The sequence below is a fragment of the Piliocolobus tephrosceles genome, chromosome 16, assembly GCF_002776525.5.
Source record: "Piliocolobus tephrosceles isolate RC106 chromosome 16, ASM277652v3, whole genome shotgun sequence".
NCBI classification, from domain to species: Eukaryota; Metazoa; Chordata; class Mammalia; order Primates; family Cercopithecidae; genus Piliocolobus; species Piliocolobus tephrosceles.
This window is the reverse complement of record NC_045449.1, coordinates 52,639,161-52,651,390: the sequence shown is the minus strand read 5'-3', so window position 1 is coordinate 52,651,390 and position 12,230 is coordinate 52,639,161. Positions and strand designations below refer to the sequence as shown.

Below are 12,230 nucleotides of genomic sequence, written 5' to 3'. Positions count from 1 at the left end.
AAAGCCGGGCGCGGTGGCTTAAGCCTGTAATCCCAGCACTTTGGGAGGCCGAGACGGGTGGATCACAAGGTCAGGAGATCGAGACCATCCTGGCTAACACGGTGAAACTCCGTCTCTACTAAAAAATACAAAAAAACTAGCTGGGTGAGGTGGCGGGTGCCTGTAGTCCCAGCTACATGGGAGGCTGAGGCAGGAGAATGGCATGAACCCGGGAGGCGGAGCTTGCAGTGAACTGAGATCCGGCCACTGCACTCCAGCCTGGGCGACAGAGTGAGACTCCTTCTCAAAAAAAGAAAAAAAAAAGAAGATTTTTATCTGCTTGTTTTAAATTCCCTACTAGCCTTAATGTTTTCCCACAAACTGTGAAGTGGAATGGGTTCTGTAGGGAGACATGCCACATTTATCCCATGGCTTTGAATATTACCTACACAGTGCCACACCACAGAGGCTCAGACCTAGTTAGAGAAGTGTGGGGTGGGCAATACCATTGTGAACAGAATATGGATGCCCTGTGGCCAAAGGTGGACTCCTGGGCTCAAGCGATTCTCCCAGCCTTCAGCCTCCCAAAATGCTAGGATTACAGGCGTGAGCTACAGCGCCCAGCTGACATGTGGAATTTGACCGTTGGGTCAGAGCGTGGGCCATTTTCCTGATGCTTTTACCTCCCCTCATAGGACATTCACCATGGCAATGGCACCCAGCAGGCGTTCTACAATGACCCCTCTGTGCTCTACATCTCACTGCATCGCTATGACAACGGGAACTTTTTTCCAGGCTCTGGGGCTCCTGAAGAGGTACAGCTCCTGGGCGTAAATGCAGACCCTCCTGGCCCCTCTGGGAGGTGGCACAATGGGACCTGGCGGGGAGCCACGGAGGCCCATGGTGGTGTTGGTACCTGGGGAGTCTGGGCTCCTAGTGGGAGGACCACACTGATCTGACTGCCCCTCCAGGCAGAACAGAGGTCAGTGGAGTGAGACCTGGAGGCAGGGGTGAGGGCAGGGGCAATGTTTGTTATCCCCAGGCGGTGAGAATAGCCCTCTCCCCGACTCTGGTTCCAGGTTGGTGGAGGACCAGGCGTGGGGTACAATGTGAACGTGGCATGGACAGGAGGTGTGGACCCCCCCATTGGAGACGTGGAGTACCTTACAGCCTTCAGGTAGGGACTGAAAAGGGCCATAGGAGTCAAGGGGAGCCCCTCTGGGCCCTGCAGTGAGAGGGGCAGAAGGCACTCAGTTCAGTGTGGGTGGAGGGGGTTGTCTCTGGGAGGACAACAGTGGGGCGAGGCCTGCCTGGCCATCTGCTGGGCTCAGCTTGGGCCATCCCTTTGCAGGACAGTGGTGATGCCCATTGCCCACGAGTTCTCACCTGACGTGGTCCTAGTCTCTGCTGGGTTTGATGCTGTTGAAGGACATCTGTCTCCTCTGGGTGGCTACTCTGTCACCGCCAGATGTAAGCCTGCTGGGGGATTGAGGGAGGAAGTGAAACGGTGAGGATAGGGAGTCCAGTGGGGCATGGGGCAGGAAACAGACTGGTATTGCAGGGGACTGGGAAAGCAGGGGGCAGAGCCTAGACTTGGAATCATCTTGGTAACTCCACCAACTTGTCTTCTGCCAACCCTGGCCTTAAGGGGACAGGAGGTGGAGGTGGAGTAGCAGAGGATAGTGGATGTATCCTGCTGGAGCTGTAGAGATGGGCTTGTTGGTCCCTGGTGTTTCAGTGATGCTCCTTTAGCCAATCTGTTAATGTTTTGACTGTGATAGGGCATTTAGTCCATTGATGCTGTATTTTATTATGGATATATTTGGGTTTATATCTCCCATCATATTTTGTGCTATTTGTCCCACCTCTTGTGTTTCTTTTTCTTTTTTTTTTTTTTTTTTTTGGCGGGGTCTCTCACTCTGTCGCCCAGGCTGGAGTGCAATGGTGTGATTGCAGCTCACCGCAACCTTTGCCTCTCGGGTTCACGGCCTCAGCCTCTCGAGTAGCTGGGATTACAGGCACGTGCCACCATGCCCGGCTAATTATTGTATTTTTAGTAGAGAAGGGGGTTTCACCATGTTGGTCAGGCTGGTCTCGAACTCCTGACCTTGTGATCCGCCTGCCTTGGCCTCTCAAAGTGCTAGGATTACAGGCATGAGCCACTGCGCCTGGCCTTTTTTCTCTCCTTCTCTTACTGGCTCTTGAATTGATTACCTTTCGCCATTTCTTCTTCCTCCCTTCACCCATCCCCAAAGGTTTTGGCCACTTGACCAGGCAGCTGATGACCCTGGCAGGGGGCCGGGTGGTGCTGGCCCTGGAGGGAGGCCATGACTTGACCGCCATCTGTGATGCCTCTGAGGCTTGTGTTTCGGCTCTGCTCAGTGTAGAGGTAAGGGGTGGGAAGGAGCTGGGAGGTGGCAGGCCAGAGGGCTGCGGGGCCAGCAAGGGGTCAGCCAGCACTGGTAGCCCCTTCGGAAGCTTTTCTTTGGTCCTAAGGAATAGCTAATGGCCAGGGAAGGCTTTCTGAGTATGTTTGCCCCTGTCGTGAGGGATATCTGGGGCTAAGTGGGGCAGTTAGAGGGGTATGCATGGCAACCCTACTCCCCACCCTAAACCTTCTCTTCTTTCACCTGCCAGCTGCAGCCCTTGGATGAGGCAGTCTTGCAGCAAAAGCCCAACATCAACGCAGTGGCCACGCTAGAGAAAGTCATCGAGATCCAGAGTGCGTGGGGACACGTAGAGGGGCTCAGGCTGCCAAGGGGGCACGGAGCTTGGGAGCTTGTGGGAGCACCAGGACTGGGGCTGTTCATGTGGGTGTCCTCTGCCCTCCCTGACCCCTTGCCTGTCTCTCACCCACAGGCAAACACTGGAGCTGTGTGCAGAAGTTTGCCGCTGGTCTGGGCCGTTCCCTGCGGGAGGCCCAGGCAGGTGAGACCGAGGAGGCCGAGACTGTGAGCGCCATGGCCTTGCTGTCGGTGGGGGCTGAGCAGGCCCAGGCTGCAGCAGCCCGGGAACACAACAGCCCCAGGTAAGCAGCAACCCCTACCACCTCTCTGCCCTTGCCCCTGCTGGTGCACCCCACTCAATACCCTCCCCTGTGCTTGCCCCACAGGCCGGCAGAGGAGCCCATGGAGCAGGAGCCTGCCCTGTGACACCCCGGCCCCCATCTCTCTGGGCTTCACCATTGTGATTTTGTTTATTTTTTCTATTAAAAACAAAAAGTCACACATTCAACAGGTGTGCCGTGTGGGTCTCTCAGCCTTGCCCCTCCTGCTCCTCTACGCTGCCTCAGGCCCCCAGCCCTGTGGCCTCCACCTCAGCTCTAGAAGCCTGGGCCCTCTGCAGGGGGTGGGGGTATCTTCCCAGCCCTGTCTCACGTGTCCCTCCACCCATTTTCCCGCATTCTGTCCTTTTCCCCCTTGGAGCCTGGGCCAGCTCAAGGTGGGCACGGGGGCCCAGAGAGTACTCTGCAGTTTTGGGGTCCCCCGAGTGAGGAGGGAATAGGAAGTCGGTGCCTTGGTTTCATCTGCCTTGGGGGGAAATGCCTTAATTTCACCCTCCTCCCTTCTCCAGCCTCAGGGGAGGATCTGGAGGATCCACTGCTGTCTAAGATGCAGAGTGGAGGGGAGGTGGGCACCCACCCTGTGATTCTCCACCCTTTCCCCTTTTGTCCTCACCATCTCTGCACAGACCCCTCTCTTCCTCCTTCCTCTTGGTCTCAGCACTGATGGGAGGCTGGTGCCCAAGCCGTGGCTTGTGGTCTGTGATGATGGCTGTCTTGCCTCACACTCCTCACAGCCTGCTTCCCCCTCCCCGGGGCTGAGAGGGTGAAAGTGTGTGGGGAAGGAGAGGACTGGTTTCCTGGGTTCTCATGGGCCAGGAGGAGCCGCAGAACCAGGTCTGCTCCCCACCTTACTCGGATGGCCTCCCTGCCCCTCTGCTGGCACAGCCTGGGCAGGGGGAGAAGGTGGTCCCTGCAGGGGGTCTCCAGGCTGGTGAGAGCCCCTCTGCTGTCAGGACCAGATTTCCCTAGCCATCCAGCATGCTGCGGGGAGAAGGGGCAGGGGCTCACTTCCCTCCTGGGGCCTTTTGCTTTGGAGCCTGGGGATGGTGAGAATGGAGGTTCTAGAAGGGGTAAGGCCAGAACCCAGGGATCCAGGAGTCAGCTCTCAGCTGGAGCTTCCATACCTCCTGGGCTCCCTTGGCTGACCACCAGCCCAAGGGAGCTAAGACCAGGAGGGGGCTGGGTGCTGTCCCTTCTCTTTCCCAGGAGCCCTGCCAGGGGCTGTGGGCCTACAAGGCTTACAGGGAATGCCATCCAGCCTGTAGGAAACCAAAGATGGGAAGTGGCTCCTAGGGGGCTGACTCTTCCTTCCTTCCTTCTCCCCAGTACCACATATACTTTCTCCTTCTATCCCCAGGGCCCCACCAATCTGTTTACATATTTATTATCCTACTGGGGGCCTGAGCAGGATTGAGGGAGCCAGGGGAGGGGCAGGAGCCCCAGCACCATCAGTTCATTGTGTACTTGTGTGTTTGTTTTAGATCCTCTTGGGGGATGGGGATGGGGCTAGGCCCAGCGTACTAGGCCTCTCTGTGCTGAGCCCCAGGCTCCCGGCCCCTTATACACTCTCTCCCTGTGGCTGGTCTGGTTCTCATGTAAACCCATTCCTTGCTTTGTCTCCCTGGATATGGATTTCAGTTAAGTATTTTGTAACCCGTTACACTGTGTGTCCTTGTGTAAATAAACTTGTTTCTGGCAGTGCCTTCTGGGGCCAATGTCTCTATTCTCTGGGCTCCCAAATGGAATAGAGGTTCTCATCCTCCTTCCTAGCCAAAAACACTATTTTCTCCAGTCCCTGGACTAGAAGCCAATTTAGGAAACTGGAAGTTGGGGCACAAGATCTGACCTGTAGATGAAAGACAGGGTTACACTGAATATAGTCACAGCATCTCATGGGACCTCTCATGTGGCCTAGGCAGTGATGAGGCAGGGGATGGACCTAGGGCTGAAAGGTCTCACCTGAGTTTACAGCCCTCTCCTTTCCTGCCTGTCTGCCCCTGGAAACAGGGCTGGAGGTGGCACAGAGACCACTGGAGCAGCCTGGCAAGGGTTCTGCTTGTGCACACACAGGCAAGGCCCATGGAGATGTGCGCATAGGCAAGAAAGGAATCTCAAAGTATTCAAGGGCTTTATTGGGGCCGCCCTGGCCGCTCCTCACAGTGTTGCAGGAACCCGCTGGTCTTGCTGTTGCCTTTGCTCTTTGGGGGCTTGAGAGGAAAGGCAGAGGGAGGACCAGCTTCTCTGGGAGAGAGAAGGCCCATCTTTGGGACTAAGACCAGGTGGTGGGGAAGCAGATTTAGGGAGGGGAGGGCCTCCTTAGGGGCTGGAAGGTGATGGGGCTGCCTCCTGGAGTGTGGTGGTCACAGAGCGTTGGCTTTGTGGGAGGGAAAGGAAAGGAGGCACACAAGAAGTTAGGAAGAGTGGATGGGCGGTGCTTCCTGGGCACTGAACATGTGCACTGCCCAGGGCACGAGGGCCAGGACTAGGCATGGCCAGAGGGTATACTTGAGGAAATTGAAGATGTAGAAGAGGCTGATCTGAGGGGGGTGGCCCAGCCAGTCCAGGGGGCCCAGCAGCCCCATGGCCAGCACAAGGCAGGCTATCTTTTGGCCATTTCCCAGCTGTGCCCGACGCACCTGGGCATAGCAGGGAGAGTGCAAGGCAATGCCCAGGCCCAGGGCAGCCCCTGAGTCACGGCTCAGGGAGGCAAAGGGCCGGCTATCCATGTGTATCCACTCAGGCCGCTCACACCACTTGAAGGCTAGGCTGATGGACCTGTGGGGAAGAAGAGTCCTTGCCGAGAGGCTGGAATGTAGAAGGCCACTGGCTCTTCGCCATCTGCCCTTGGGGCCCACTCCCATGTTCTGCTTTGTGCTTGTGAGGGTCTATGGGAATAGGTAATGTGTCCTTTTTTAGCTATAATGAACCAGAGACACACCAGGCTAGCTGCAGGCGAGATAGGACAGGGCCCAGCCTGCCCAGGCTTCAAAGCGAGACTTACCAAGAAAGATCCAGGCCCAGCGTAAAGAGGGTCCAATAGATAAGGCTGCTGCCTAGCATGAGGGCCAGTGCGGTCAACCCATAGAAGCTTAGCTCCCGCTCCACAGGCACCCGGGGAGTCATCAGCCAGCCCAGGACAGCGCCTAGGAGAGTGGAGTGACGGCAGCTTCAGGGAGTTTGGGGATATGACCCTCCCCACACCCACCCCCAGCTGCAGTGCAGCTTGGCAAGGGAACAAACTGAGACGTAACGGGGGGCCTCTGGGCTGGGCTCTACAGAAGCTGGGAGCGATGGGAAGATCCTAGACTGAACCTCCCACTGCCAAAGGCATCCTCTAGTCCACCCCATTGCCCCAGTTGCTCACCAGTTATTAGGCCAGCCAGCACCTGGTGAGGGAAATGTGCTAAGACGAAGATTCGCGACAAGCCAACCGCCAAAAGGAAGGTGCAATAAGCTAGGCTAGGCATCACCCTTACCCAGCGGCTAGAAAGAAGAGAGGCAAGGAGCTCAGAGCGCATCCATACACAGCTTGGCCTGCAGCACCCCGGTACCCCATGGTTGAACCATACAACCTAGGGTCCCCAAAACTCCAGCTCCCAGACTGCATGCTGCTGGGTCTTTAGGTACAGGGTGCCATCACCCCTGCTCCCAATGGTGGGCAATGCCAAGGGCATACCTGCGGGCCCGAGTGGCCACCTGTGAAGACAGGGCCGTCATTATGGGCCAGAGGGCTGCTCCTGTGATCATGCAGTGTCCAGAAGGGCTGCCTGCCAGTGAATCCAGAAGCTTGTGGTGAGAAGATGGAGGCAAGACACAGGGGCCTCTGGTGATGCCTCAATAATACAGCTGCCTTTCCTGGCTGAGAAGAGAGCTTTTCCCCAGCACTGATCCATAACTGGCTCTGCTCTGAGGCCTTTTTACTGCCACCTGAGGTCACTGCACTCAGGTTTCTGTCCTGGTATGTGTCTCTTGGCTGTACTCTACACAAGGTGGGCAGCTGGTACATAGCATGAGTGCCCTCCTCCCATAACTCAGCTTGGTCTCCCTGGTGTTCCTTTGTTCTCTGGGCCAGTAATTGAGAGGCTGGACCTTTGGTTGGGCCACCCAGGCTGAAAAGTACTCTGGAATGTTCACCTGAACCCTAACCATATTGGGAAAGGGAGAATGTTTGAGGCTTCCCACCTGGACCAGTCTCACAAGAAGAGGGGAACTGGTGAACCTGGGCTGGAGCCTGGCTGTAGTATCCAGACTCATGGACCCACCAAAAGGGCCTGTCTCCGAAAAGAAACCTGGAAGAGAACAGATGCAAGATGACTTTCCACATGCACACACAGCCAGGGGGGTACAAGGTGGGCAGAACACGGAGTACTCCGGAGGGCCTGGGGGGTGAAGTCAAAAAGGGACTACGATTCTGTCCATTGCTCTAAAGGTATCCGTGGATACCTTGCCATGGTTTTCTACCTTAGAACGGGAGAAAGAAAGCACACTATCTTTTTTTTCCTAACCCTCAGAGCCCGTGGAAACACTATTTTTAAAAACTAGCCTGGGGCCGGGTGCGGTGGCTCAAGCCTGTAATCCCAGCACTTTGGGAGGCTAAGACGGGCGGATCACGAGGTCAGGAGATCGAGACCATCCTGGCTAATACGGTGAAACCCCGTCTCTACTAAAAAATACAAAACACTAGCCGGGCGAGGTGGCGGGCGCCTGTAGTCCCAGCTACTCGGGAGGCTGAGGCAGGAGACTGGCGTAAACCCGGGAGATGGAGCTTACAGTGAGCTGAGATCCGGCCACTGCACTCCAGCCTGGGCGACAGAGCAGACTCCGTCTCAAAAAAAAAACAACAAAAAAAACTAGCCTGGGGTCAGGTGCAGTGGCTCATGACTGTAATCCCAGTACTTTGGGAGGCCTTAGCTGGAGGATCACTTGAAGCCAGGAGTTCATGACCAGCCTGGGCAACATAGCAAGACCCAGGTTCAACAAAAACAAAAAATTAGCTGGAAGTGGTGGTGCACACCTATAATCCCAGCTACTTGGGAGGCTGGGCAGGCAGATCGCTTGAGCCCAGGAGTTTGAGAACAGCCTGCGCAACATGACAAAACCCCATCTCTACAAAAAATACAAAAATTAGCCAGGCATCTTGGGGTGCGCCTGTAGTCCCTGCTACTCTAGAGGCTGAAGTGGGAAGGATCACTTGAGCCGAGGAGGTTGAGGCTGCAGTGAGCTGTGATTGTGCCATTGTACTCCAGCCTGGTGATGGAGTAAGATCCTGTCTCAAAAAAAGAAAAAATAAATAAAAAATAAAACTGATACAGAGGCAAGAGATTGTGGTAAGCATGTGTGTGTGCTCTGAGATACTCAGTCGTCCCACTCTACCCCCTCTCACTGCAGGGCCAGCTCTTATCATCCACAGGGAACCCAGGACCCGGCTCTCTCCCACAGGCCCTCACTAACCCTCCTGCTACCCCTGCCTCCATGTCCCCAGTTACAGCCTGAATTATCCACACCCAAATTATTTAGGTGAGCCTCTCAGGTCTGAAAATGGGAGTGGGAAATGGACAGAGAAGGCTGAGAAAGAATAAGGAGGACAAAAATATGTCAAAATCCCCTGGTCTAGTAGGTGCTTGGCTGGGCCCTGGGAACCACACAATGAAGAGGCTGCTGTGGCCAGAAAGACAAAAGATGGGATAGCAAAAGAGATGCTGGCAGGAAACCACGTGCTGGGGAGGGAAACACAGAAGGCACTTGCCTCTCCCTTCTGAAAACTGAGCCTAGTATACATCAAGTGCTCACACAGAAAATGAACGGGGGTGCCATGCGCGGTGGTTCACGCCTGTAATCCCAGCACTCTGGGAGGCAGAGGAGGGCGGATCACTTGAGGCCAGGAGTTCCAGACCAGCCTGGCCAACATGGAGAAACTCTTTCTCTACTAAAAATACAAAAATTAGCTGGGTGTGGTGGTGGGCGCCTATAATCCCAGCTACATGGGAGACTGAGGCAGAAGAATCTCTTGAACCTGGGAGACAGAGGTTGCAGTGAGCCAAGATGGTGCCATCACACTTCAGCCTGGGCAACAGAAGAGCAAGCCTCCATCTCAAAAAGAAAAAAAAAAAAAGAATGCCGGGTTGCTCACACCTATAATCCCAGACTTTGGGAGGCTGAAGCGGGTGGATCACCAGAGGTCAGGAGTTTGAGACCAGCCTCACCAACAAGGCGAAACCCCTTCTCTACTAAAAATACAAAAATTAGCTGAGTGTGGTGGCACACGCCTGTAATCCCAGCTACTTGGGAGGCTGAGGTAGGAAAATGGCTTGAACCCAGGAGGTGGAGGTTGTAGTAAGACAAGATCGTGCCATTGCACTCCAGCCTGGGTGACAAGAGCGAAACTCTGTCTTAAAAAAAAGAAAAAGAAAATGAACTTGGGGGACATTAATAGTCTCTGAGGGAGATTGTGATCTTTGGGGGACAAGAACTAGAGGAGGAGGCTTATACAGACTTTGAGGGAGGAGAGAGCACAAAGCAAAGGGCAATTAGGCAAGAAAGAAGTGAATAGACCACTGCAGTTCCCTTTACATAAGGATGAGGCCCTTGTGGAAAAGAGTGGAAGGGAGGGGAACTCTATGTTGTTTTTCAGCAAGTCATTCCAGCCCATTGAAATACCTCCTATGAGCCTCCCTTCCTTCCCCCAGGCTGAGGATCTGGCAACAGAGGCTGAGGTGAAGGGAGGTGTGGCTGCATGTCCAGTCCCAAGGGTCACAGGGCCTCCACCCATGTTCCTGGGATCCCTGGCTTCTAAGTCTCAGTGTGAAGAGTCTACTAGTGAATGAAAGAGAAAGAAGGGAAAGTGTTCCCTGGAAAGCAGTGCTTTAGCCCAGACTTTACTGCACGCGCACAGGGAATCAACTGGGAACCTTGTTAAAATGCAGATTTTGATTCTGTAGTTCTGGCCCTGGGACTGAGAGTCTGCATTTCTAGTTAGTTTTCAGGTGCTGCCTATGCCGTTGGGTATGGTCCAGGGACCACACCTTAATCTGCAAGGTGTCTCTGTCGGTAGCAGCTCCTGTGATGCCCAGCACAAAGCATGCTTCTTAAAAATTACAGCAAATGAGTGAACAGATGAATGAAAAAGTGAGTTGAGAGGTAGGGCTCTCCACTACTTAAATCACCATAGATACCTGTTAAAATATGAATTCCCAAAAACCAAAAATAAAAAATAAATTCCCAACCCTTTGGAGTTTCTAAATCAATAAGTGTGAGATGAGGACGGGATATTTACATTTTAGACACGCCCCTTAGGTGATTTTTCGATCAGACCAGTTTGAAGAACACTGGTCTAATGAGTAGGATGGGTGGACTCTGAGGTTTCAGTCCAAGCTGCACAAAGATGCTCAAACGGAAAAAAAATCAGAGACTACACAGTAGGGGGTGGGAAGGCCCTTGAGACAGTTGCTGAGAGAGACCAGGGCTTACACATGACTCAGGGCCCTCGGGGGTGGGGACCAGGATGCCGGAGGGCTTCTCTGTCTCACCACTTGAAGATGAGGTTGAGCCACTCGGTGATGAGGCTGATCCAGAGCACCGCGATGCCCACACGGCGGGAGGCGTAGTAGGCCGCGGGGAAGTAGAACAGAAAGAGGATCTTGGGATCGCCCAGAAAGGTGACCCAGAGCCACACGTTCTCCAGCCAGGCTAGCTGGTTCTGTAGCGCCTCGGCTATCACGATGCCCGCGCCCAGCGTGGACTCCATGGCGGCCCAGCTACCGACCAGGCCAGGGCTTGCTCCAGGGCGGAAGCCAAAAAGCCCAGACACCGAAGCAGCGTCGGCCCGCTGCTCACCAAAGCCCACCCCTCTGAGTACCAGGCCCCGCCCCGCCAGCGGTCATCACCAAGCCTCGCCCCCGGACCCGCCCCCGGCAGTCCCCGGCTCCTGCAAGACCGGCCTCCAGCCGGTACTGTTTCCTCCTGCGCTCTCCTCCGGTTTTCCTTCCTACTGGGCAGCGTAGGGGACAAACCTTTATAAAGGCGTTTCCTCAGGGCCCCACGTGGCCGCTGTTGCCGGCACGTGGGCAGCCGGCTAGTGGCGGCACCGGTGCGGTTCCGGGTTCAGGGGACGGACTAGCCGGCGGACTGCCTGCGCTCCCAGCGTCCCTGCTCTGCTGATGCGAAGGCAGATATGTACTCTCCAGGGCCAGGATTCTTTCCCTACCGGACCTCTCTTCTCCAGTACCACCTACCAAAAAAAAAAAGAAAAAAAAAAATCCGAGATCCTCTGGAGAAAAGGCTTCAGACAGCCCCTCCTCCTGGGAGCTGAAGCGGGATCCTAAATTTGCACACACACCTAATCAGTTCACCCCTTCCTCCCCCACCTCAAGACTCTTCCTTTCTAATTCGCCCGCTATTAATTTGGAGGCTGACAGATAAGTCTCTTGATTTTGAGGGGTCTTCCCTAAAAAGGCGAATTCTCACATATAGCGCAAAGTCACACTTCCTCCCAGTTCTTCCCTTGCTTCCCCCACCCCCATCCTCCTGCCATCCAAAACCCTGCTTAGGCAGATGAAACCAAGAGATAGTAACAGTGTTGGTATGGGAAGAGGATTGGCACACACCCGCGACAGAGTTTGAAACAGTCATCTGGAAGAACACACATAGAAAATAGAAATCTCAGCTATTCTAGGCAAGGTCCTGCCTAGAAGACTGTTGAACAGCGTCTCCTTAGTTTCTTCCTACCTCGATCAACTTTGTTCTTGAAAAGTTTTTGTTTGTTTGTTTTTTGTTTTTTGCCAGGCGCGGTGGCTCACAACTGTAATCCCAGCACTTTGGGAAGCCGAGGCGGTCGGATCACGAGGTCAGGAGTTCCAGACCAGCCTGGCCAACATAGTGAAACCCCATCTCTACTAAAAATACAAAAATTAGCTAGGCGTGGTGGCATGCGCCTGTAGTCCTAGCTACTAGGGAGGCTGAAGCAGGAGAATCGCTTGAACCCGGGAGGCAGCGGTTTCGGTGAGCCAAGGTGGCACCACTGCACTCCAGCCTGGGCGACAGGGACAGGGCGAGACTCCATCTCAAAAAAAAAAAAAAAAAAAAAAGGAAGGTTTTTTTTTTTTTTTTTTGGTGGGGTCTTTGTTTTTTTCTCCTGTGCTGGGTTACAGGCCCGCGCTACCACCGCCCGGTAAATTTTTTTTTTTTTTTT

At 54.5% G+C, this 12,230-nt stretch overlaps 2 protein-coding genes across 16 annotated transcripts in view; one reads left to right on the top strand and one right to left on the bottom strand.

The window, feature by feature from the left end:
* Positions 1-4,746, top strand: part of HDAC5 (histone deacetylase 5) — a 48,829-nt gene extending 44,083 nt beyond the window's left edge. For 8 of the 14 annotated variants that reach the window (XR_003306796.1, XR_003306798.1, XR_003306797.1 and 5 more), the window contains 6 exons: positions 675-794; positions 1,059-1,156; positions 1,331-1,449; positions 2,235-2,368; positions 2,617-3,007; positions 3,092-4,746. Coding sequence is in view for 6 of the 14 variants with exons in the window: in XM_026447649.1 (XP_026303434.1) it covers positions 675-794; positions 1,059-1,156; positions 1,331-1,449; positions 2,235-2,368; positions 2,617-2,701; positions 2,839-3,007; positions 3,092-3,131 (765 nt within the window). In the remaining 8 variants the exon portion in view is untranslated. The remainder of the gene's footprint in view (positions 1-674; positions 795-1,058; positions 1,157-1,330; positions 1,450-2,234; positions 2,369-2,616; positions 3,008-3,091) is intronic. The other 6 variants (XM_026447649.1, XM_026447651.1, XM_026447648.1 and 3 more) reach the window with 1 other exon arrangement.
* A 408-nt stretch (positions 4,747-5,154) lies between these two features.
* On the bottom strand, positions 5,155-11,037 carry G6PC3 (glucose-6-phosphatase catalytic subunit 3). 2 transcript variants are annotated; one of them, XM_023191478.2, is made up of 6 exons: positions 10,570-11,037; positions 7,226-7,332; positions 6,720-6,810; positions 6,408-6,526; positions 6,045-6,186; positions 5,155-5,818 (listed from the first exon to the last, which is right to left on the bottom strand). In XM_023191478.2, the coding sequence occupies exons 1-6, from the start codon at positions 10,785-10,787 to the stop codon at positions 5,455-5,457; spliced, it is 1,041 nt and encodes a 346-aa protein (XP_023047246.1). In that variant the 5' UTR covers positions 10,788-11,037; the 3' UTR covers positions 5,155-5,454. The 2 variants fall into 2 exon arrangements, with proteins under 2 accessions (XP_023047246.1, XP_023047247.1); XM_023191479.3 differs by lacking the exon at positions 6,408-6,526 and having other exon boundaries at positions 5,789-5,818; positions 10,570-11,010.
* Positions 11,038-12,230: the final 1,193 nt, after the last annotated feature.

Excerpts from the sequence above, each read along its gene's own strand:
- G6PC3 (XM_023191478.2), bottom strand. The coding sequence starts at position 10,787 with ATGGAGTCCACGCTGGGCGCGGGCATCGTGATAGCCGAGGCGCTACAG. Across the intron at positions 6,811-7,225 it reads TTCTTGTGAGACTGGTCCAG|GCAGCCCTTCTGGACACTGC; the intron begins GTGGGAAGCCTC and ends ATTCACTGGCAG. Across the intron at positions 6,527-6,719 it reads GTGGCCACTCGGGCCCGCAG|CCGCTGGGTAAGGGTGATGC; the intron begins GTATGCCCTTGG and ends TCTTCTTTCTAG.